The 26,754-nt window shown below is 45.8% G+C and overlaps 2 protein-coding genes across 2 annotated transcripts in view; one reads left to right on the top strand and one right to left on the bottom strand.

The window, feature by feature from the left end:
- The window catches only part of LOC140208210 (uncharacterized), a 61,175-nt gene that overhangs the window by 15,618 nt on the left and 18,803 nt on the right, over positions 1 to 26,754 (top strand). Inside the window, exon 4 of the mRNA XM_072276720.1 lies at positions 25,609 to 26,750. Within this exon, the coding sequence (XP_072132821.1) occupies positions 25,609 to 26,750 (1,142 nt within the window). The remainder of the gene's footprint in view (positions 1 to 25,608; positions 26,751 to 26,754) is intronic.
- LOC140207354 (uncharacterized) lies at positions 7,900 to 9,525 on the bottom strand (the record flags this gene model as incomplete). The annotated part of the gene is made up of 1 exon (XM_072275905.1): positions 7,900 to 9,525. A coding segment is annotated over one exon (870 nt), but the record flags the coding sequence as incomplete, so codon positions are not given.

Genomic DNA, 26,754 nt, shown 5'->3' with positions numbered 1-26,754 from the left:
CAGCGAGTTCACACTGGAGAGAGACCATTCACTTGCTCAGTCTGTGGGAAGGGATTCGCTCGATCAGCCGACCTTCATAGACACCACCAATTTCACACTGGGGAGAAGCCGTTCACCTGCCCAGACTGTGGGAAAGGATTCACTTTATTATTTCACCTACGGAGACACCAGTCAGTTCACACCGGGGAGAGGTCGTTCACCTGCTCAGTGTGTGGGAAGGGATTCAATCAGTCATCTCATCTGCTGAGGCATCAGCAAGTTCACACTGGGGAGAGGCCGTTCACCTGCTCAGTGTGTGGGAAGGGATTTGCTCAGTCATCTCATCTACTGAGACACCAGCAAGTTCACACTGGGTAGAGGCTGTTCACCTGCTCAGACTTTGGGAAGAGTTTCTCTCAGCCATTTCCACCAAATGCGCATCATTGAGTTCACCCTGGGGAGAGGCTGTTCACCTGCTGTAAATGTGGGGAAGGATTCTCTCAATATTCTAACCTTGTGACACATTACCAGGTTCACCTGAGGAGAAAGTTTCAATGAGCTGCATGCTGGATATTTGTCCATCACTGTTGCTGAATGCAATTTCGAGAGTGACTGTCGGTGCTGAACTCTGCAATTATTGCTGCTGCTCACCACACCCAGTTCTGCACCCTGGTCACTGGGCATGGGAGGAGTTTCTTCTGCTGCATGTTCACCTTTAATGGGACTGGAGTTTAATATTCTGGATCTGAGACAAATAAATCAGTTCTATTTTAAACTCTGTCTCCGGTACTTAGTGAATTTATAACATACCTAGTGTACAGTAGAGCGTCAACTCAGGCTGGCTGGACCCTGCCAGTGATTCTGTTCCATGACAGTCCTTTTAAATCCTCCCCTATTGTTCATCTCTCGCTCTCCCTGTGGTGATGGGTTCCAAAAGTCACCACTCTGTGGGTGAAGAGGTTTCCCTTGAATTTCCTGCAGACTGAAGAAGTTGAGCTGACTGCAGTTCTGTTTGAGATGTTCTTCGCCCCTCTAATCTCTGGGCTGAAGAAGAATGACATTGGGAGTTAACATCCTTATTCATGACTCATTTCCACATTATGGGTCATTTTCCCTGCTTCTAAAGAGTTGTCCACTGTCCTCTAAAGACTGAAAGCAGAAAGGGAAGCCATCAGTTAGTTGTTCAACGGAGCAGGGTCAGAAACCAGAGGCGGGTCCACGCAGGGCAGAGCTTGGGGCTCTGGATGATGGTTGGGGTAAGAACGCATGGTGAGGAGAAGGGAATCAGCAGTGGGGTGTGGCAACGAATGACAGAGTAGCAATATTTCGAAGCCGATTGACAGAGAAAATAATTCGGTTGTCTGACTGATGACACAAACAATGCCTGTGGTGAGGTGCTCCACTGGTCGAGGAACATGTGTGTGCGGGGAATGGTTATATCTATTGAGGGAGTTGTTCCTGCTTGTTTATCCTGTAATATTATATCTGGATGGTTATCATTTGTGCTATTAGTAGTAATGTATTGATTATCATATAATTTGTAAGATTTTGACTCTAACTGAATCAGGCTTGAATTTATGGTGCTTCAATGAAGTTGTGGTCATTCATGAGTTTGTATTTTAAAGCAAGATTTTGGTGAATGATATTTGCCACTTGATTGTACCTTTGTAAGTAATCAGATTGAGTTAAACTGCTGCAGGATCCTGGAATGTGTTGGATCGTGTCTGGTTTCTCTTGCATTTTCTGAACTTACTGCGTTGTTTGTATTTCATGTATTTTCAATTTTGTTTTTCCTTTTGTTAACCACCTTGTCCTGCATTTCTGCAAGGAACCCCTCTGTTTCTGGGAAGAGGTCTCCAACTCAGTCAGGTGCTCGATGCTTCCTTGTCAACATCTCGTCTGCTCAGATCGTTGGGATGTCTCCCATGGAGGGTCATACTCATTCCACTGGTTAATGTTTTCTTCCACAGTGATGATTCATTTTTTCTGAGTTAGCCTGTCATTTGAGTTTCTGGGCTGTATTCCTTATCATGATTGCAGACACACACAGGGAGTGCTGAATCCAGTTCAGTTTTGATGAAAAAATATACTTTCAAGTTTTATCTGACTGTTGTGTGATTTTTGTTTTTCATGTGTGTTATTTCTCTTCCTCCTTCTGTCCAAGGTAGTGTTAATCTAAGTGGGTTTGAGTGTAAATAGTCTTTTCTAAAGTTATCACTTCAGTTTTTATTTACCTTTGGAAATTTTGCTGATTGAAATTGAATCAAGATATTTTCATTAAAATAAAGTCAATGTCGGTATTGATGAAATTGTTTATTGCTGTTGTTGTATTTGTTAACTATTGAGCTCTGATTGGCAGGTTTTTAAGCCTTGAACTATATTTTGTCAAATGTTTTCCCTGTTTCGCACTACTTTTTACTGTCTTTGCTTGTTGATATTCCAGATACGTGGGTATCAAGAGTCCCAATGTAGGGTTTTGGCCGGAAATGTTGAATCCCATCCATAGATGCTGCCTGACATGCTGAGCTCCTCCAGCACTTTGTGTGTATTTCTCTAGATCTCTAGCATCTGCAGGTCCTCTTGTTTCCCAGATACTTATATGTTTCTTGAAAGAACAAGCCAAGAACAAGCTGTTAGTGGGGTTGTGTGGCTCTGTTGGTAAAATTTTAAATAAAATCATTAGAAAGAGGTTGCATAGGGTTGGAAGGTGTAGAATCTGTGGGTAGAATTAAGGAACAGCAAATGTAAAAGAAATCCCCGTTGGGAATTGTATAGAAACCCCCAAACAGTCGTAAGTATGTGGTCCACAAAGTACAATGGGAGATTAAAAATGCTTGCCAAAAGGGCAATCTTACAATAGTCATGCAGGATTGTCATGCAGGTGAAAAGGAAAATTAGTGTATTGTTCTCAACTGAAGGCATTCCTAGAATGCCTACAGAATGCTTTTTTAGAGCAGCTCGTGGTTGAGCCCACTTGGGGATCAGCTATTCTGGATTGGGTGTCGTAATGAGCCAGAATTAATTAGGTCACTTACGTTCAAAGAACCCTTAGGGGCAAGTGATCTAAATATGATCAAATTCACCCTGACATTAGAGAAGGAGAAACTAAAGTCAGATGTGGAATAAATGTGAGGCTGCTTTACAAGATCACTGCTCATGGAATTACAGGAAACATACTTGTCTGGATCGAAGATTGGCTGACTGACGGGAGAAAGAGTCAGAATAATGTGGGCAATTCTGTTTTGCTGTCAGTAACTAATGGTGTTCCGTAGGGGTCAGTATTGAGACAGCATCATTTCATGTTAAATATGAACGATACGGATGACGGAATTGATACCTGGGTGATGAACTTTGCAGCTGATACAAAGATAGGTACGGGACAGGTAGTTTAGAGCAAAGCGAGAGTCTGCAGAAGGACTTCGATAGGTTTGGATAACAGGCAATGAAGTAGCAGACAAAATACATTGTATGAGGTATATTGGGTGCAGGGAGGATATACAAGGATGTTGCCTGGATTGGGGAGCATACCTTATGAGAATAGGTTGAGTGAATTCAGCCTCTTCTCCTTGGAGTGATGGAGGATAAGAGGTGACCTGATAGAGCTGTATAAGATGGCGAGAGGCATTGATCATGTGGATGGTCAGAGGCTTTTTCCCAGGGCTGAAATGGCTAATATGAGAGGGCACAGTTATAAGGTGCTTGGGAGTAGGTACGGAGGAGATATCAGGGGTAAGTTTTTTACGCAGTGAGTAGTGGGTGCGTGGAATGGGCTGCCAGCGGTTGTGGTTGAGGTGGAAATGATAGGGTCTTTTAAGAGTCTCCTGGATAGGTACATGGAGCTTAGAAAACTGGAGGACGATAGGTAAGCCTAGGTAGTTCTAGGGTAAGAACATGTTCGGCTGAGCTTTGTGGGCTGAAGGGCCTGTATTGTGTTGTAGGTTTTCCATGTTTCTAAGGGGCTGCATGTGAGGCTGCTGAACAAGATCACAGCTCATGGAATTACAGGAAAGATACTTGTATGGGTCGAAGATTGGATCGGCTGACTGACAAGGGAGAAAGAGTCAGAATAATGTGGAGAATTCTGTTTTGCTGTCGCTAACTAATGGTGTTCCGTAGGGGTCAGTATTGAGACCACATGTTTTCATATTAAATCTGAATGATATGGATGACAGAATTGATACCTGGGTGATGAACTTTGCAGTTGATACAAAGATAGGTACAGGACAGGTAGTTTGGAGGAAAGCCGGAGTCTGCAGAAGGACTTTGATAGGGTTGGAGAACAGACAACGAAGTAGCAGATGAAATACAGTGTATGCAAATGTCCGGTCATGTACAATTGGTAGAAAGAATAAAGACGGAGAGAAAAAAAATAAATGGGAGAAAATACAAAAATCAGAAATAGGTACTTGGGAGTCGGTGAGCAGGAGCCCCTGAAGGTTTGCTTGCAGATTGAGTTGATTAAGGATGACAGCTGTAATGTTCGCATATAAGAGCAAGGATGTGACACTGTAGCTTTATAACACATTGGTCAGATCGCTCTTGGCATATTGTGACCAGTTTCCGACCTCCTGTCTGAGAAAAAGATGTGCTCGTATTGGAGCGCGTCCGGAGAAGGTTCACAAGAATGATTCCAGGAATGACAGGGTTAACGTATGAGGAGCGTTAGACGGCTTTGACCCTGTACTCACTGGTCTAGAAGAAAGAGAGGGGATCTCATTGAAACCTATTAAATATTGAAAGGCCTGGACAGAGTGGCTATGAAGAAGATGCACCCTACGCTGTGTGAGTCTGGGACCAGAGGCCGCGGCCTCAATGTACAGAGCATCCACTGAGAGCAGAGCTGAGAAGGAATTTCTTGAGTCAGGGAGTGGTAAATCTTTGGAATTCATTGCCACGGATGGAGTAGAGGCCAAGTCAGTGAGTGTATTTTAAATGGATGTTCACAGATTAAGGGGAGAAGACAGGAGAATGGAGTTGAGAGAGATAATGAATTGGACATGAAGGAATGGTGGAACAGACTTGATTGGCTGAGCAGCCTCTGTCTCATATCTCATAGCTCATAGTCTGAAGAAGAGGCTAGTGAGGTTGCATTAGGGTTAGGGTATCCGCGCCTGGACTATTGTATTCAGTTTTGGTCGTTCTGCTGTCGGAGAGAGGACGTCAATCTGGAATGAGTGCAGGAGAGATTTACGAGAATGGTGCCAGTACTCGAGGGACTGAGTTCTGGAGAGAGGTTGGGCAGGTTGGGACTTCACACCTTGAAGTGCAGGAGATTGAGGCTGACATGATGCAGGTGTCCCAGACCCTGAGTGTACAGAACTGGGGAACGTGCGCAGTCCTTTGCCCCACTTTTGTGGAATCAACAACCAGATGGCACCGGTTCAAGGTGAGAGAGGAATGATTTAATAGGGATGCCAGGGGAAGACTATTAATCCACTCTCCCTTCCGGTTCATTGTTTAACTAACTCGATGAGTCCACTTGCAGGTTAAATGAGCAACACCTCATATTACATCCGGGTAGTTTACAACCCGACGGCATGAACATCGATATCTTTAACTTCTACTGCCACCTTTTCTTTTCATCAACCCACACGCCCGTCTCCTCCATTCTGTCTCCCCACTTCTCTTCTCCACTGTGGATCGTCTCCCTCTGGTTCCTCTTTTACTTCCTTTTTTCCCCATGGTCCGCTCTCCTATCCTATCAGATTCCTTCTTTTCAGCCCTTTGCATTTTCCACCTCCCACCTCACAGTGTCTCACTTCATCTCCCACCTCCCCCACCCACTTCATCTCCCACTTCCCCCACCCACTCACCTTCACTCTTACCTGACTTCACCTGTCATCTACCAGCTTGGACTCTTTCCACTCCCGCACCATCTTGTTCCAGCTTCTCCCCACTTCCAGTCCTGATGAAGGGTCTCTGCAGGAAATCTCTGTTTTGATTTATCCACCGCTATAGAAGCTACCTGACCTCCTGACTTCCTCCAACATTTTGTGTTTGTTACTCTGCATCTCCAATATCTGCAGAATCTCATCGGGACAGAGTGCAGAATGCAGAGACTACATCGGGTCTCACTAATGTCGAGGAGGCCACACCTGGAAAACTGGAAACAGTCGATGACCCCAACAGGCACGATGTTGAAAAGTTGCCTCATGTGGAAGGACTGTTTGGGGCCCTGACTGGTGGTGGGGAGAGTGGTTTGGGGCAGGTCTGGCACTTCATCCACTTGCAGAGTTGGCTTCCAGCCCCCTACACCCCTTCCTTATCGCTGTAAACTGCTCCCTCTTGTGGACAACACTGCCACTTGGTGGTGATTTGCCACAATAACAGGAGCCCCTGATTTGTGGACTCCATTGTCACCGGGTGACGCTCTGCCGCAGGAACACTGAGAGACAGAAATGTGACGCTGCAGTCTGCTGAAATGTTTATTCAAGATTCAAGGTAGTTTAATTCCATTTCCAGCAGACAAATATGAATGGGATCAAAATAATTATTACTCCGGCTTCAATGCAGCACAAAAACACAATAGTAAAAACATATATCCACAGCTTGTAAACTGTGCACGGATTGATTGTATGTCCATAAAGTGACGCTCGGTATAGTCAAGTCAAGTCACTTTTTATTGTGATTTCGATCATAAACTGCTGTTACAGTGCACAGTAAAAACAACATACCTCCAGGACCATGGTGCTACATGAAACAACACAAAACTACACTAGGCTAAGTGACACAACGCAAAGCTACACTAGACTACGTAAAATAACACAAAAACTACACTTGACTACAGACCTACACAGGACTGCATGAGGTGCACAAAACAGTGCAGGGCACTACAATAAATAATAAACAAGAAAATAGGCACAGTAGAGGACAAATTACAATATAATAATAAATGATAAAATAATAAATAAAAGTATGCCTGCATATAAGATGACAGACAGGAAATTATAAAATAGAGGTGTTTGGTGGTGTGGAAGGGTGGGTTAGTGGGTAGAGATATTTATCAGCCTTACTGCTTGGGGAAAGTAGCTGTCCCAGAGGCTGGCCGTCCTGGTGAGGATGCTGCGTAGTCTACCCAGATGGGAGTGGAACAAACAGTCCATGAGTGGGATGGGTGGAGGTTGATCATGAAAATCAGGCTGGTGTTTGATCTCAAGAGAGGGAATTTGGAAAATACCAATGAGATGCCTTTTTGAACAGCTTGTAATTGTGCCCATTAGGGAAAAGTTAATTTTGGATTGGGTGTTGTGTAATGAACCAGGTTTGATTACGAAGCTTATGGTAAAGGAAACGTGGACTTGGTGATCATAACATGTTACAATTCACCCTGCACTTTGAGAGGGGAAAGGTACAACACGATGCATCATTATTAGTGGAGTGAGGGGAACTACGGAGGTATGGGAGAAGAGCTCACCAAAGTTGATTGGAAGGGGACACTAGCATGGATGATGGCAGAATAGTAATGGCTGTTTTCCTGCCTCTCTAGCCTCAACCTGCCTCTGCCTTTCCACAGCCTCCATCTTTAATTTTTCTAACTTGTACGGGAGCCTAAGCTCACTAGGCTTACTTCCAGGAAACACCTCCAAGTCCTCCACTTTAAACACACCCTCAGATACATAATGTTCAGCTATTATCCTCTGCATCTGTGACCTCCTCATTGTCGATTTCACCTTAGCAAGTTTTAACCTTTTTGCAATACTCAACATATCAATCCTTCTGGTGTCCTTTAGTGCCTCAGAGGTTGGTGCTTCCAGAAATCTATCAACATCCATTGCTGCTGATTTTCCACACACAAATAAATCAAAAGGGATTTCTCCAATGAAATCGATAATTAATCAATACACCTCCAAATCTGTTCCTATCCAGGATGCAGGCCCAAATTTTGTTATGAACCGTAACGCTTTAGAAATGAGCCGGACGCAATAGACTACACTTAGAGTCTGTTTTTGATGTTAAATCCACTATCTTTATTCGTATCTACTAACAATATAGTAATTAGCAAGATAAACAAAAGTTAACAGTGTTATGTGTACTTGTGTGTAAATATAACTCCCAAACTATTGAGCTCAGGGGAAACCAGGCTTGGAGTCTTGAGATGGTGAACTATGAAAGTTCAGTTCAACCACAGAATAGGTGATGAGAGAGAGATATTTGTAGTGCAGGGTAAATGTCAAGAGAAGGCAATTCTGTCGAATTCCACAGTGGTAAAACGAAAGAACAGTCGCTGTAGATTTTATCTGTCGTCGTTCCAAATCCACATACAAATTATCACTGAAGGTGACTTGTCACAAGGGGTATCGTCTTCAAGTGAATTCCCACACCACACCCAGGCAAGGGTTAACACATAAGTGGTCTTCACAGGATACCCCAAATCAGATCCACTCGTATGGATCAAACGAGGTGACAACCTCACATTTGATGTTCGCTGAATCGATAATTAACCCACCCTTGTGGGCATAGGAAAGTTCTAAACAGTGACCCTTGGCCACTAGTTCCCTTGTTTTGATCCTTCCATTTATCCTCCTTCATCTCAGTCTGACTCTGAGTGTCTGTGTCCTCGGTTAAAACTAAACAAGCTGTGAGTGATGTAAACAAGCTGCAAGTCAGACTGATTTCCATTCTTAACCTCTCTCTCTCTCTCAAAATGACAGTCCACAGGAAACGAAATCTAGGGATTCATAACAACGGCCATTCCCCATTGTGAACTGACTGGTGTGCCAGTAGGTTGGATGACCGAATGAATCCTTTCCCACATTCTGAGCTGGTGAATGGCTTCTCCCCAGTGTGAACTCGCTGATGTCTCTGTAGGTTGGATGACTGAGTGAATCTCTTCCCACAGACTGAGCAGGTGAACGGTTTTTCCCCAGTGTGAACTCGCAGGTGTGTCAGTAGGGTGGACGATTGAGTGAATCCTTTCCCACATTCTGAGCAGGTAAACGGCCACTCCCCAGTGTGAACTGACTGGTGTGCCAGTAGTTGGGATGACCGAGTGAATACATTCCCACATTCTGAGCAGGTGAATGGCTTCTCCCCAGTGTGAACTCGCTGATGACTCTGTAGGGTGGATGAATCAGTGAATCTCTTCCCACAGACTGAGCAGGTGAACGGCTTCTCCCCAGTGTGAACTCGCTGATGACTCTGTAGGGTGGATGAATCAGTGAATCTCTTCCCACAGACTGAGCAGGTGAACGGCTTCTCCCCTGTGTGAACTAATTGGTGTCTCTGTAGGTTGGATGAATCAGTGAATCTCTTCCCACAGACTGAGCAGGTGAACCGCTTCTCCCCAGTGTGAACTCGCTGATGTCTCTGCAGGGCGGATAACTGAGTGAATCCCTTCCCACATTCTGAGCAGGTGAATGGCTTCTCCCCAGTGTGAACTCGCTGATGAATCTGTAGTTTGGATAACTGAGTGAATCCCTTCCCACATTCTGAACAGGTGAACGGCTTCTCCCCAGTGTGAACTCGCTGATGACTCTGTACGGTGGATGAATCAGTGAATCTCTTCCCACAGACTGAGCAGGTGAACGGCTTCTCCCCAGTGTGAACTCGCTGATGTCTCTGTAGGTTGGATGAATCAGTGAATCTCTTCCCACAGACTGAGCACGTGAACGGCTTCTCCCCAGTGTGAACTCGCTTATGTGCCATTAGGTTGGATGACTCAGTGAATTCCTTCCCACAGTCTGAGCAGGTGAACGGCTGCTCGCCGGTGTAAACACGCTGGTGAGCCATTGTGTCAGATGACTGAGTGAATCCTTTCCCACAAATTCAGCAGATGACCAGCCTCTGCTCGATGTGAACTGACTGGTGTGTCGACAGGTGGGAAGACCGACTGAATCCTTCCTCACACACAGAATAGATGAATGGCCTTGTCCAGTGTGAACTTGCTGATGTACCTTCAGTTGTGATGACCGAGTAAATCCATTCCCACTGTCCGAGCACGTGATCGGCCTCTCCCCTGTGTAAAATAATGGGTGTACCAATTGGTCAAATGAACGAGTGAATCCCTCCCCACCTTCTGAGCAGGAAGGATGGCTGATTGAATCCCTTGCTCCTTTTCTTAAATGTCTAGACAGAGACAGCAAAACTGGCGTGTCGTGTTTGAGATTCCTGGGGACAAATTCCTTCTCATTTTTAATCTGTAAAAAGAATAACAAAATCCATTAGTGTGTGTAGGACAACATTTCAGATGAGATTACTTGAGTTGCCAAGGTTTGATCTGGTATCACACTGTTATAGTGAGATTCAACCCGAGATGGACAGAGAAATCATCTTCTAACTGGGCACAGTGCTGGTATCTGGAATGACCATCAATTCTCTGATGCTCTTCCTGTCTCTATAAAAATGGGGCATTTCTGCCATCTCCAATCTGTGACCTGGCTCAGTTTGACTCTCTCCATTGGTATTATTCCCTGTTCCTGCTGAGCAGCATGGGTGCCTGGCCCCACAGTAACTGAAACAGTATCACGCAAATAGTCTTTCTTGACATGCATTTGGGATTTTCTTTTACATATGATTAACTTAAAGTGCCACAGTGTTAACGCCATATAAAAAAATTCCTGCTGAGATGAATGGTTGGTCTGCACAGCTGTGAAAAGGACTTAAAGTGAATTTTTGTATTATTTCAGGTTCTTGGGCCATCTGGTTTGTGCTGAACTATTTAAACTGCCCACTCCCATACCCCTACCATCCAGGCACCTACTCAAACCTCTTAAATGTTGAAATCGTGCTTGCATGCACCACTTGTGCTCTTTGCTCGTTCCACACCTGGATGATCGTCGGTGCGAAGAAGTTTCCCCTCATGTTCCCCTTAATGTTTCACCTTTCCCCCTTAACCCATGGCCTCTGGTTGTAGTCCCACACCATCTCAGTGGTAAAATCCCTATCTATGTCCCTCATAATAGTGGTATACCCCAATCAAATCTCCCCTCAATCTTTTATGTTCCAAGGAATAAAGTCCTGACCTGTTCGATCTTTCCTTATAACTCAAGTCCTACAGACCTGGCAACATCCTTGTGAATTTTCTCTGAACCTCTTTTACATCTTTCCTGTAGGTTGGTAACCAAAACCGCACACAATACTCCAAATTAGGCTTCACCAGTGCCTTCTACAAGTCAACATAACATCCGTCTATTGTTGTCAGTACTCTAGTTCATGAAGGCCAATGGGCTGAAATCTTTCTTTCTGTCTCTATCTAACTGTGATACCACTTTCAGTGAATTAAAGACTTGTATTCCCAGGACCCTTTCTTACTACAATACTCCTCCATGCCTGACCAGTCACTGTGAAAGACCTCCCTTGGTAGGTCATACCAAAGTGCAACACCTCACACTTGTCTGCATTAAATTACATTTTCCATTTCCCAAACCATTTTCCCAGCTGGTCCAGATCATACTGCAAACCATGATACTCTTCCTCGCTGACGACTACACCACCAATCTTGGTGTCAGCTACAAATTTTCTGATCCAGTTAACCACCCTATCATCCAGATTACTGATATAGATGACAAACAATAACAGATACAGCACTGATCCCTGTGGCACACCGCTAGTCACAGGATGCGGTCAAGAGGCAGCCATCTGCTACCACACACTGGCTTCTCCCAAAGACAGTGTCTCATCCAATTTACTATCTCATCTTGAGTGCTGAGTGACCAAACCTTCTTGATCCACCTCCCATATTCCACCTCTGTAATTTGTACAGGGTCTAGGAATTTGATGCTGCTTTGCCTCACTTCTATAGACTCTGCGTTCATCTCCTGAGCAAAAAATATCTCCCACATCTATTTTGTCTCCTCATATGGATTACCATTCTGATCTTGCAGAGGATTAATTTTTTCCCTTGCAATCTTTTCACTCTTAACATATCTGCAGAATCCATGAGGATTCTCCTTCATCTTGCCTGCTGGGGTAACCTCATGCCTTCTTTGTCTTTCATAAGTGTTCACTTGAATTTCCTGTATCTCACAAGTACCCCATTTGTTCCAATCTGCCTGTACCAGGTATGCACCTCCTTTTTATTGATCTGGGAGATGAAAGCCAAAGGGGTGATAGAGCTGCTATGGGAGGTGGTGGTGGGGGAGGGTCAAACTGAAGTTGCAGGGGGAATGGGAGCCTGAATAACAGAACAGATAGTGCAGGGTTTGCGGAGACAGTTGTTGTTCAGTCCTCAGACAAAGTCAGGAATGAAAAAGTTGAGCATGGTGCAGTGAATATGCTGAGCCCTGTATATTTCAATACAAGGAGCAGCGTAGGAAAGGCGGATGTGTTCAGGGCATGGATCAACACCTGGAATTATGACACTAGGATCTGGCAACTGTGGCCTGGGACAGGCTGCTTTATGGCAAAGGTGTGCTTGGTAAATTGAGGCCTTCAAAGCGAAATTTTGAAAGTACAAAGCGGGTATGTGCTTGTCAGAATAAAAGGTAAAGATAGAAACTGTAGGGAACCTTAGATTTCAAGAGATATTGAGACCCTGATGAAGCACAAAATGGAGTTGCAGAACAGGGATAGGCAGGCAGGTTGAAATGGAGTATAAGAAATAAATCAGGAGGGCTAAAAGGCGGCATGAGATTCCCCTCGCAGAAAAGATGAAGGATAATCCTCAGGGATTCTGGAGATAGATTAAAAGCAAAAGGATTGCAAGGCACAAAGTTGGTCCTCTGGAAGACCGGAATGGCAATCCATGGCTGGAACCAAAGCAGATGGCGGAGATCTTAAATATTTTTTTCATTTCTATTTACTCAGATGGACACAGTGTCAATGAGAGTGTGGAAAAGCAGCATTAAAATCGTGGACCCTGTACAGATTAAAGAAGAGGGTGGATAAATCTCCAGGGCATGACAAGGTGCGCCCTCGGTCCCCATGGGAGGCAAGTGCAGAAATCGTCGGGGCCCCAGCAGAGATAATTAAATCATCCTTAGTAATGGGAGAGTTATCAGAGGATTGTAGGATAGCCAAAGTTATTTCACTGTTCAACATAGAACATAGAAATCTACAGCATATTCCAGGCCATTCAGCCCACAATGTTGTTCCAACCATGAAACTTACTCTAGAAACTGCCTGGAATTTCCCTAGCACATAGACCTCTATGTTTCTAAGCACCATGTACCTATCTAAGAGGCTGTTAAAAGACCCTATTTTATCTGCCTCGGCCACCACTGCTGGCAGTGCATTCCACACACCCACCACTCTCTGTGTAAAAAAAACTTACCCCTGACATCCCCTCGGTATCTATTTCCAAGCAGCTTAAAACTATGCCCCTCGTGTTAGCCATTTCAGCCCTGGGAAAAGCCTCTGGCTATCCACATGATCAATGCCCCTCATCATCATATTCACCTAAAAAAAGGCTTTGTTGGAAGTAGGCATAATTATGAGGGTATAGATAGGGTAAATGCAAGCAGCTTTTTCCACTGATGTTGGGTAGGACGACAACCAGAGGTCATGGGTAAGTGACTTCCCCATTTATACAACACAATACAGGCCCTTTGGCCCACAATGCTGTGCCAGACATTACTTACTTCAGAAATTCCCTAGAGTTCCCCATAGCCCTGTATTCTTCTACGTGCCATGTACCTATCCAGGATCCTCTTAAAAGACCCTATTGTATCCGGCTTCATCACAGCTGCCGCAGCCCATTCCACGCACTCACCACTCTGTGTAAAAAAACTTACCCCTTGTGGTGATATCACGTGTCATGACGTGACTGGACAGAGTTACTAACATGAGCAGAAATGAAGAATGATAGAGAAGCATGGCAGTGTAAGACGTGGTTTTGCTGCTGTTAAGTAGAAGTTCAATTCTGCAGAATATGGTTTGTTATTAGTAACCCACGGTACGTATAAAGAACACAACACCCCTGACATCTCCTTCGTACCTACTTCCAAGCACCTTAAAACTGTGCCCTCTCTGCAGATTTTCTCTTGGTTGTGATTGGAGGCAGAATGAAGGTGATTTTCACAACAGCTGATGTAAAAGATTTTGTTCCCTTTCTCCGAGTTCCCAATCCTTGCATTTAGACAGCTGGAGCTCAGCTCTGTCTGAGAGATCCATCGGTTCCCATTCCCTCTCAGCCGGAAGCTCCCCGGAGCCCGTGTACGGATGGTGGGGCTGAGAGAGAGGGAAGAGAGCAGGACTGTCCCAGGATTTCGGGTCACGGAGTCCGGAGCTCACAGCAACTGTCCCGAAGTCGGTGTTGAAACCCCACCAACCTCCCTTCTCCCCACCCTGCAACAGTCTCCCTACAGCCGATCTCCTTAAGCTTAGCGTGTACTGCGCGCATGCGTGATATTCGGCAACGGAACAGCCCTGACGCTTGCGCATTTGATCGGTGCTTCGGCGACGGCGAACTTTATATCGCAGGGCTTTATTGGTAATCACGGTGCCATTAAAAGTTTCTGCAAGCACCAGTTCCACGTCCATAGCTTTTTTTTGTGTGTGTAGAAAATTCAGCAGCTGTTTTAACGCAGAAAGTGGCTCCCATAAACAATATACTCAATATCAATGTGTATCTAATGCCAAAGTACAATCCTCTTACAGATGTAGATATAAAACACAAGAGATTCTGCAGTTGCTGGAAATACAGAGACGTACACACACAAAATGCTGGAGGAACTTTGCAGTTCAGGCAGCGACTAAGCAGAGGAGTACACAGCCTGGGCATGCTGAAGGGGTTCGGCCTGAATGTTGTCTATTTATTCCTCTCCACATTCGTTGCCTGATCTGCTGATTTATTCCAGTATTTTGCAGAACCCACTTTTTTTTTCAATCAATGTTTCTAAATGTTTCTCATCTTTGATTTATAGGCACATCCTGCTGGTCAGATTCCTCCTCCTCCCCATAAACTCTAGACCCCATCGCTCTCTGGAGCCTCAAAGCCCTGACTCAGGCCGGCATCTCATTGGTTTCTGAATCTGCTCCATCGAAGAATCATTCGCTAGTCTGCTGTCAGACTTTAGAGGCGCATTGCAACAACCCAGCTGTCTGAGGCACAGTCCTTTGAAATGAGTGAAAATGACCGAAAACGTTGAAAAGAGCAGCGAAGAAGGAGTTTAGCTAAATTATTTCACAGCACTGAAGAACTTCAAATACACAGGGAGCTCATCGTCTTATTCAGCCTGGAGAAAATCATGCAGGTGTATAAGATGATGAGAGATATTGGTCGTGTGAATAGCCAGAGGCTTTTTCCCAGGGCTGAAATGCCTAACACGAGGGGCATAGTTTTAAGGTGCTTGGACCCAGGCGCACAGGAGATGTCAAAGAGTGGTGGGTGTGTGGAATGCACAGCCAGAGACATCGGTAGACGTGGATACAATAGGGTCTTTTAAGACACTTGGACAATCGACAATAGGTGCAGGAGTAGGCCATTCAGCCCTTAGAGTCAGAACCACCTTTCACTGTGATCATGGCTGATCGCCCACAATCAGTATCCAGTTCCTGCCTTCTCCCCATAACCTTTGATTCCTCTATCTTTAAGAACTCTATCCATCTCTTTCTTGAGAGCATCCAGAGACTTGGCCTCCACAGCCTTCTGGGGCAGAACATTCCATATATCCACCACTCTCTGGGTGAAAAAGTTTTTCCTCAACTCCGTTCTAAATGGCCTACCCCTTATTCTTAAACTGTGGCCTCTGGTTCTGGACTCACCCATCAGTGGGAACATGCTTCCTGCCTCCAGCGTGTCCAATCCCTTAATAATCTTATGTTTTAATAAGATCCCCTCTCATCCCTCTAAATTCCAGAGTATACAAGCCCAATCGCTCAAATCTTTCAACATATGACAGTCCCGCCATCCCGGGAATTAATCTTGTGAACCTACGCTGCACTCCCTCAATAGCATGAATGTCCTTCCTCAAATTTGGAGACCAAAATTGCACACACTACTCCAGGTGTGGTCTCACCAGGGCCCTGTACAACTGCAGAAGGACTTCTTTGCTCTAATACTCAATTCCTCTTGTTATGAAGGCCAGCATGCCATTAGCTTGCTTCACTGTCTGCTGTACCTGCATGCTTGCTTTCAGTGACTGATGTACAAGAACACCTAGATCTCGTTGTACTTCCCCTTTTCCTAACTTGACACCATTTAGATCGTAATCTGCCTTCCTGTTCTTGCCAGCAAAGTGGATAACCTCACATTTATCCACATTAAACTGCATCTGCTATGCATCCGCCCACTCACCCAGCCTGTCCAAGTCACCCTGCATTCTCATACGTCCTGCTCACATTTCACACTGTCACCCAGCTTTGTGTCATCAGAAAACTTGATGTTTTAATCCCTTCATCCAAATCATTAATATATATTGTAAACAGCTGTGGTCCCAGCACTGAACCCTGCGGTACCCCACTGGTCATCGCCTGCCATTCTGCCATTAATCGCTACTGTTTGTTTCCTGTCTACTAACCAATTTTCTATCCATGTCAGTACCCTACCCCCAATACCATTTGCTCTAATTTTGCACACTAACCTCCTATGTGGGACTTTATCAAAGGCTTTCTGAAAGTCCAGGTACACTACATCCACTGGCTTTCCCATATCCATTTTCATAGTTATGTTCTCAAAAAATTCCAGAAGATTAGTCAAGCATGATTTCCCCATCGTAAATCCATGCTGACTGGGACCTATCCTGCCGCTGCTATCCAAATGTGCTGCTATTACATCTTTTATACTTGATTCCAGCATCTTCCCCACCACTGTTGTCAGACTAACTGGTCTATAATTGCCTGTTTTCTCTCTCCCTCCTTTCTTCAAAAGTGGGATAACATTAGCTACCCTCCAATCCACAGGAACTGATCCTGAATCTATAGAACATTGGAAAATGATTACCAATAGACAGGTACATGGAGCTTAGGAAAATAGAGGGCAATGCGGTCAGGAAATTCCAGGCAGTTTCTGGAGTAGGTTACATGATTGGCACAACATTGTGAGCTGAGGGGCCTGTAATCTGCTCTAGATTTCTGATTCTATGAAGTTCAAGGGAAATCTCTTCTCCTGCAGAGTAGTGACGAGTTGCAACCTGTCATCATGGGGAGAGTGAGAGGTGAAGTGAACAACAGGGCTAGACTGTAAAATACTGATATGGAACAGAAACATGGGCAGGGAGCAGACGGATTGAGTGGCCTCTCTAGTGTACAGAGTGAGTGTGGCAGAGACAGTAAGTATCTGTGACATGAGATTTGAAACAGAACTGATTTATCTTTTACAGATCCACAATATTAAACACCAGTCTAGTTTAAGGCGAACATCAGAAGAACATTTGATTTGATAAGGTACACCATGCAAGGCTTATTGAGAAAGTAAGGAGGCCTGGGATCCAAGGGGAGATTGCTTTCTGGATCCAGATCTGGCTTGCCCACAGAAGGCAAAGAGTGCTTGTAGACAGGTCATATTCTGCATGGAGCTCAGTGACCAGTGGTGTGCCTCAGGGATCTGTTCTGGGACCCCTACTCTTGGTGATTTTTATAAATGACCTGGATGAGGAAGTAGAGGGATGGGTTAGTAAATTTGCTGATGACACAAAGGTTGGAGGTGTTGCGGATAGTGTGGAGGGCTGTCAGAGGCTACAGCGGACATTGATAGGATGCAAAACTGGGCTGACAAGTAGAAGATGGAATTCAACCCAGATCAGTGGCTCACTTTGGTAGGTCAAATATGATGGCAGAATATAGTATTAATGGTAAGACTCTTGGCAGTGTGGAAGATCAGAGGGATCTTGTGGTCCGAGTCCATAAGTCACTCAAAGCTGCTACGCAGGTTGACTCTGTGGTTAAGAAGGCGGTACGGTGCATTGGCCTAAATCAACCCTGGGATTGAGTTTAGGAGCCGAGAGGTAGTGTTACAGCTAAATAGGACCCTGGTCAACCCCACTTGGAGTACTGTGCTCAGTTCTGTTCGCCTCACTACAGGAAGGACGTGGAAACCGTAGAAAGGGTGCAGAGGAGATTTACAAGGATGTTGCCTGGATTGGGGAGCATGCCTTATGAGAATAGGTTGAGTGAACATGGCCTTTTCTCCTTGGGGCGATGGAGGATGAGTGGTGACCTGATAGAGGTGTATAAGATGATGAGAGGCATTGATCTTGTGGATAGTCAGAGGCTTTTTACCAGGGCTGAAATATTTGCCACAAGAGGACACAGGTTTAAGGTTCTGAGGAGTAGGTGCAGAGGAGATGTCAGGGGTAAGTTTTTTTTTTGCACAGAGAGTGGTGAGTGTGTGGAATGGGCTGCCAACGATGGTGGTGGAGACGGATATGATAGGGACTTTGAAGAGTCTCCTGGACATGGAAGTTAGAAAAATAGGGGGCTATGGGTAACCCTAGGTAATTTCTGAGGTAAGGATATATTCGGCACAGCATTGTGGCTGAAGGTCCTATGTTCTGCTGTAGTTTTTCTATGTTTCTAATTTCTATTCACATTCCTCCTGCCTCACTGGACAGGAACACTGAAACATCAAGTGAGAAACAGCAGGAAGTGGCCATTCAGCCCCTCTAACCATCAACAGAATGGTGGCTGCTCTCCCATCTCAGCCACATGTTTCTGCCCGATCCTCATTTCCTCGATCCCTCCGGTCTCCACACATCTACCAGCCTCTGTTTCATGTGAGGACGATCACTGAGTCTTCACCACCCTCTGTGGTGGGGATTTACAGACATTCACCACCCTCAGAGTGGAGACATTTCCCCTCATCTCAGTCCCGGACAGTCCACCCCCTTTTTCAGAGACTGGGATCCCTGGTTCAGCCAGTAATGATGTTGTGAATTTCAATGTGTTCACCTCTCAGTCCTCAATTCTCCAAATGAAAGGGTTATCACATTTGATCTTTCTTCATATGATGACCCCACCACTCCAGGGATTAGTCTGGTGAATCTTCATTGCCCTCTCTATAACAAATACTCTCTAATCTCTTTGTTAATCCTCTATGGAATTAATTTCCATCTTCTGCAGCCCCGTGTTGCCCCAACCACTCACCTCCCACCCCGTCACTATTTCCACCTTCCCACCTCCCCCTCACCTGGACCCACCTCTCACTCCCCAGCTCTTGCCCCATCCCCACCCCTCACCTCTTTTCTCGGACTATTTCCCGTCCACTCTCAGTCCAGAGGGAGGGTCTCGGCCCGAAATGTTGACGGTCCATTTCCCTCCACAGATGCTGCCCGACCCACTGAGTTCCTCCGGCAGTTTGTTCTTTGGTCTGTGTGACCCGTGTTAGTGTGGGGAGCGGGATTTTACACCATATTCCCGGTACAGTCTCAACAAAACACAAATAATTGTCACTTTGCCCGGACCATTGGCCCCGCTTGCAGGGCAACAGTCTGCCGGTGTTTGCCCCCCAATGTGGTGAATCGCCACCACCGTGGGCTCAGACATTTCCACAGATGAGCCGCTCCTGTCCCCACCGGGACAAACATCCTGTCCGCCCCCTCTCTCACCGTCTTCATCCTCTCCCTCCCCGGGGAACCGGCATCAAACCGACGGGCCGAGCGGTCTCCTCCTACCTCTCAGCGACACATCAGACTCCGGCCGCAGGAAACGCTTCACAAACGCCCCAACTTCCCTCGGAGGGAAATGGAAATAAATCAGAAAGCGGACATTTACTTTGACGGTTGTCCCGCCGTGACGGAAAGTTCGGGAGACGGAGTCAGCGGGGGTAACGCCCTCTCGGCTGGTCCGCCTCCGCTATTGGCTGGAAGTAGTGATTGACATCACTTCGGACCAATGGGAACAGCGCATCGCGTGACTCCTCTGTTGACAGCGGTGGGGGAGGGTCTGGTCACGTGATTAGTAGCCCAGCCGTTAAACCGACCAAGCTCGAGCTCACCAGCGCGCGGGGCACAAAAGGCCCCGGATGATCGGTTGAGGTGAGAAGGGATCTCCGGGTTGGGGGTCTCACCGGGCGGCGTTTTCAACACCGACTTCGGGTAGTTGCTGTGACTCCGGACTCCGTGACCCGCAATCCCGGGACAGTCCTGCTCTCTTCCCTCTCTCTCAGCCCCACCATCCGTACACGGGCCCCGGGGAGCTTCCGGCTGATGAGGGAATGGGAACCGATGGGTCTCTCAGACAGAGCTGAGCTCCAGCTGTCTAAATGCAAGGATCGGGAACTCGGAGAAAGGGATCAAAATCTTTTACATCAACTGTTGTGAAAATCACCTTTGTTCTGCCTCCAGTCACAAACAAGAGAAAATCTGCAGATGCTGGAAATCCGAGCAACACACACAAATTGCTGGAGGAACTCAGCATTAGTACTCTTTTCCATAGATGCTGCCTGGCCTGCTGAGTTCCCCCAGCATTTTGTGTCTGTTGCTTGTTCCACCCCCTCTTGTTCTGGACTTTCTACCCGTGAGAACATGTTTTGTCCCACTCTCTCTGGGTACATAATGATATCAAACACCTTTGTCCTGGGCAACAAGTAGCTTTCACATCACAAACGTGCCAGACTCCAATGAGACAGACTACTGCCCTTCCCTTCATATTCATTGGCATTGCCATCACTGAGTTCACCACCGTCAGTCACCTGGGGGAGGGTTCAGGGGAAATATTTATGTACAACACAGAAACTGGTGTTACCTGTGTGTATTGTGACGATGCAAAAGTTGCTGGAGAATTAGGAAGTGGGAAGAAGTGGAGTGATATTTGGAAATCTGACTTTTTTAAGTGTCATTTAGCAAGCAAATGACATATGGACAGTGTGCAAAAGCTCTGGCAAGAAAATCCATCATTACCTGTTACAGGCCTGCAACATAGGTTGTTTGAGAGTGGAGATGAACTTAAACAAACCCAGAGGAGATCAAAGTTCTTATAGACAGTGATTTGATAGCTGTTAAAATGAATACCTCTCTATATAAAATTCACTGTGCACGTGTGGGAAAATTGCATAATACAAGCTTTATGTGCACACTGGTCATTACAAATTTGAGGGGAGATTGGTGGGAAGGTGGGAAGACCTCCAGTGTCCCTGATGCCATGACATACAAGATGTGCATCCAGCTGCAGCTTGTAACCCTGCAGTTTAAGGAGTTGGAACTTGAAATGGATGAATTTTGGATCAGCTGGGAGTCGGAGGGGGTGATAGACATGACATGAAGAGAGGTGAGTTACACCCAAGGTGCAGGACACAGGAAACTGGGTGAGAGTCAGGAAGGGGAATGAGGTTAAATAGCCATCGCAGAGTACTCTTGTGTCCATCCCGCACAACAACAGGTGGACCACTTTAGAAACTGTTGAGATTACCTGGCAGAGAAAAATCAAAGGGGTGATAGGGGATTCGTTAGTTAGAGGAACAGAACAAGAGGGGACTAATAATCCAGTGGTAAGGCTCGCTAGTGCTAGTGATGGGGGGAGGGGTGGTGTGGTTAAAATAAGTTGTAGGGGAAATGGGAGCCAGAATGACAGAACAGATAGTGGAGAGGGTGAGTTGAATGGAATTGACTTTATTGCATACATCCTTCATATACATGAGGAGTAGAAATCTTTACATCTCCATCTAAATGTGCAATGTGTAATTTATAGTCATTTATAATAAATTGTTTGTACACAGGACAGTCAATATAACATAGAAATTGAATTGTATCAGCATTAATTAATCAGTCTGATGGCCTGGTAGAAGATGATGTCCCGGAGCCTGTTGGTCCCTTTGCTGTGGTACCGTTTCCTGGATGGTAGCAGCAGGAACAGTTTGTGGTTGTGGTGAATTGGGTCTCCAATATCCTTTGGGCCCCTTTTACACACCTGTCTCTGTAAATGTCCTGAATAGTGGGAAGTTCACATCTACAGATGCGCTGGCTGTCCGCACCACTCTCTGCAGGTTCCTGCGATTAAGGGAAGTACAGTTCCCATACCAGGCAGTGATGCAGCCAGTCAGGATGCTCTCAATTGTGTCATAGAAACATAGAAACATAGAAAATAGGTGCAGGAGTAGGACATTCGGCCCTTCGAGCCTGCACCGCCATTTATTATGATCATGGCTGATCATCCAACTCAGAACACCGCCCCAGCCTTCCCTCCATACCCCCTAACCCCCGTAGCCACAAGGGCCATATCTAACTCCCTCTTAAATATAGCCAATGAACTGGCCTCAACTGTTTCCTGTGGCAGAGAATTCCACAGATTCACCACTCTCTGTGTCCCTGTAGAAAGACCTTTGGATTTTGGGCCCCATCCCCAACTTCTTCAACTATCTGAGTTGAAAGAGGTGCTGCTGTGCTCTTTTTACAACACAGCCGGTATGTACAGACCATGTACATGAAAGATGGCAAATGGAGTTTAATGCTGGTAAGTGTGAGGTGCTACATTTTGGTAGGACTAATCAAAATAGGACATACATGGTAAATGGTAGGGCATTGAAGAATGCAGTAGAACAGAGGGATCTGGGAATAATGGTGCATCATTCCCTGAAGGTGGAATCTCATGTGGATAGGGTGGTGAAGAAAGCTTTTGGTATGCTGGCCTTCATAAATCAGAGCATTGAGTATAGGAGCTGGGATGTAATGTTAAAATTGTACAAGGCATTGGTAAGGCCAAATTTGGAGTATTGTGTACAGTTCTGGTCACCGAATAATAGGAAAGATGTCAACAAAATAGAGAGAGGACAGAGATGTACTAGAATGTTACCTGGGTTTCAGCACCTCAGTTACAGAGAAAGGTTGAACAAGTTGGGTCTTTATTTTTTTGGAGCGTAGAAGGTTGAGGGGGTCTTGACAGTGGAATTTAAAATTATGAGGGGGATAGATAGAGTTGACGTGTATAGGCTTTTTTCATTGAGAGTAGGTGAGATTCAAACAAGAGGACATGAGTTGAGTGTTAGGGGGCAGGAGTTTAGGGGTAACGTGAGGAGAACTTCTTTACTCAGAGAGTGGTAGTTGTGTGGAATGAGCTTCCAGCAGAAGTGGTAGAGGCAGGCTCGATATTGTCATTTAAAGTAAAATTGGATAGCTATATGGACAGGAAAGGAATGGAGGGTTATGGGCTGAATGCAGGTTGGTGGGACTAGGTGAGAGTAAGCATTCAGCATGGACTAGAAGGGCTGAGATGGCCTGTTTCCATGCTGTAATTGTTATATGGTTATATGTGAGATCCTTGGTGATGTTTATGCTGAGGAACTTAAAGCTGTTCACCTTCTTAACCCCAGATCCATTGATGTCAATAGGGGTTAGCCTGTCTCCATTCCTCCTGTCGTCCACAATCAGCTCCTTTGTTTTTGTGACAATGAGAGAGAGTTTGTTTTCTTGACACCAGTCAGATGTTGTTCAGACCTCAGACAGAGTCAGCAATCAAATGGTTGAGCATGGTGCGATGAATGTGCTGAGCTGTGTGTATCACAATGCAAGAAGCATCGTAGGAAATCCAGATGAGCTCTTGGACAGGGAATTATGATATTGTAGCCATTATTGGGACTTGGTTGCACCAAACAGTCTGAGGGATTTAGAGGAACAAATTTGTAGAGAGATTGCAGACCATGACAAGGAACAAAAGTGTGATTTTAACTTTCCATATATTGACTGGGACTCCCATACTGTAAAAGGACTCAAGGGGGTAGAGTTTGTCAAATGTGCCTTTAATCAGTTTGTAGAATTCCTGACGTAGAAGTGTGTGATGAGCTGTTAGGAAATGTTCCAGGGCTGGTGACAGAAATTAGTGATCATAATGCAATGAGATTCAAAGTAACTACGGAAAACGAGAGGTGTGCACCACGGGTTGAGATTCTAAATTGGAGAAAGGTCTATTTTGATGGTATCAGAAAGGATCCGACAAGTGTGGTTTGGGACAGTCTGTTTTCTGGCAAAGGAGTACTTGGTAAGTGGGAGGCCTTCAGAAGTGAAAATTTGAGGGTGTCTAGTTTGTATATGCCTGTCAAGATAAAAGTTGAAAGGTAACTGGCACAGGGAACCTTGGATATTTTGTTCCTCCAAATGCGTCAGAATGTTGGGTGCTACCAAGGTTCATTAATGACTACAATATCAAAATTCCACCCCCGAGCTGATCCAACTTTTTTTTAGTTGTCTTCTGTGGTTTCTAAAAGCTTCCCAATAGTTTTTGCTTTTTAGTTTGCCCTCTCTTTGGCTTTTATGTTGGCTTTGTCTTCTCATTTCATCCACAGTTGTGTCCTCCTGCGTTTCCAATGCTTCCACTTCTTTGCGATGTATCTATCACTCAGCTCCCGAATTGCTCCCAGAAACTCCAGCCATTGCTGCTCCATTGTCACTCCTACCTTTTCCCTTCCAAACAAGTTTGGCCAGCTTCTCTGTCACAGAAACATGGAGAAGTTCAAACGGAAACAGACTATTTGGCCCATCTAGTCAATGCCGAAAAAAACTTTAAGCTGTCCAATGCAACTACCTGCACTGGGACCATCGCCCTCCATACCCCCACCATCCAGGACCCATCCAAACTTCTTCTAAATGGCGAAACCGAGCTCATATTCACTACTTGCGCTGACATCTCATTCCACACTCTCACGACCATTTCAGTAAAGAGCTTTTCCAAATGTTCCCGTTAAATTTTCACCTTCCCCACTTACCCATGACATCTGGTTGTCATCCCACCCAACCTCAGTGGAAAAAGCTGCTTGCATTTACCCTATCTATACCCTCATAATTTTGTATACTTCCAACAAATTCTCAAAGCAATGTATAATTTCCTTGTTTATGTTTAGAGCCTTTTTTAGGTGTATGAAATGATGAGGGGCATTGATCATGTGGGTAGCCAGAGGTTTTTTCCCAGGGCTGAAATGGCTAACACGAGGGGAGATAGTTTTAAGGTGCTTGGAAATAGATACCGAGGGGATGTCAGGGGTAAGTTTTTTACACAGAGAGTAGTGGGTGCGTGGAATGCACTGCCGGCTATTCGTGTGAGAGTGTTTCAGTTACTGTGGGGACAGGAACCCATGCAGCTCAGTGGGAACAGGGAATAATACCAGCGCAGAGAGTCAAACTGAGCTGGGTCACAGATCGGAGATGGCAGAGAGGTCCAATTCTTATAGAGACAGGAAGAGCATCAGAGAATTTGATGGTCATTCCAGGTAACAGCACTGTGCCCAGTTAGAAGATGATTTCTCTCTCTGACTTGGGTAACAGTGAAGTTGAACAGAGTGATGCCAGATCACACGTTGACAACTCAAGTGACCTCATCTGAGATATTGTCCGACACCCATTGATGGATTTTGTAAATATTTTTACAGGTTAAACATGACAAGGAATTTGTCTACTGGAATCTCAAACACAACACGCCAGTTTTGCTGTCTCTGTCCAGATAATTTAAGAAGAGGAGCAAGGGATTCACTCGATCATCCTTCCTACTCAGGTGAGGAGGGATTCACTCGGTCATCTGACCGACTGGCACACCCATCATTTTACACAGTGGGGGGTGGAGGGAACCGATTCACTGAGCAAACAGTGGGAATGGATTCAGTCGGTCATTTTAACTGAAGGTACATCAGCAAGTTCACACCGGACAAGGCCATTCACCTGTTCTGTGTGTGAGAAGGGATTCAGTTGGTCATCCCACTGTGGACACACCGGTCAGTTCACACTGGGCAGAGGCTGGTCATCTGCTGAATTTGTGGGGAAGGATTCACTCGGTCATCTGACCTAATGGCTCACCAGCGAGTTCATACTGGAGACCGGCCGTTCACCTGCTCAGACTGCGGGAAGGGATTCACTCGATTATCCCAACTGAAGGTACATCAGCGAGTTCACACTGGAGAGAGGCTGTTCACTTGCTCAGTGTGTGGGAAGGGATTCACTCGGTCATCCACCCTACTGACACATCAGTCAGTTCACACTGGGGAGAGGCCATTCACCTGCTCAAACTGTGGGAAGGGATTCATTTCCTCATCCCACCTGAAGGTACATCGGCGAGTTCACACTGGGGAGAGGCCATTCAGCTGCTCAAACTGTGGGAAGGGATTCACTTCCTCATCCCAACTGAAGGAACATCAGCGAGTTCACACTGGGGAGCGGCCGTTCATCTGCACGAACTGTGGGAAGGGATTCACTCGATCATCCAGTCTGAAGGTACATCAGCAAGTTCACACTGGGGAGAGGCTGTTCACCTGCTCAAACTGCGGGAAGGGATTCAGTCAGTCATCTGAACTGAAGGTACATCGGCAAGTTCACACTGGAGAGAGGCCGTTCACTTGCTCAGTGTGTGGGAAGGGATTCACTCAGTCAGCCAACCTACTGTCACATCAGTTAGTTCACACTGGGGAGAGACCGTTCACCTGCTCAAACTGTGGGAAGGGATTCACTTCCTCATCCCAACTGAAGGTACATCGGCGAGTTCACACTGGGGAGAAGCCGTTCATCTGCTCGGACTGTGGGAAGGGATTCACTCAGTCATCTCAACTGAAGGTACACCAGCGAGTTCACACTGGGGAGAGGCCGTTCATCTGCTCGGACTGTGGGAAGGGATTCTCTCAATCATCCAAACTGAAGGTACATCAGCGAGTTCACACTGGAGGGAGGCCATTCACCTGCTCAGACTGTGGGAGGCGATTCACTCGGTCATCCTTCCTACTGACACATCAGTCAGTTCACACTGGGGAGAGGCCATTCACCTGCTTGGACTGTGGGAAGGGATTCACTTGCTCATCCCACCTGAAGGTACATCAGCGAGTTCACACTGGGGAGAGGCCATTCACCTGCTCGGACTGTGGGGAGGGATTCACTTGCTCATCGCAACTGAAGATACATCAGCGAGTTCACACTGGGGAGAAGCCATTCACCTGCTCAGACTGTGGGAAGGGATTCACTCGGTCATCCCCCCTAATGACACACCAGCGAGTTC

The sequence above is a fragment of the Mobula birostris genome, chromosome 13 (assembly GCF_030028105.1).
Source record: "Mobula birostris isolate sMobBir1 chromosome 13, sMobBir1.hap1, whole genome shotgun sequence".
Taxonomy (NCBI): domain Eukaryota; kingdom Metazoa; phylum Chordata; class Chondrichthyes; order Myliobatiformes; family Myliobatidae; genus Mobula; species Mobula birostris.
Note: the sequence above shows the minus strand (reverse complement) of the source record. Positions and strands in the feature narration are given on the sequence as shown.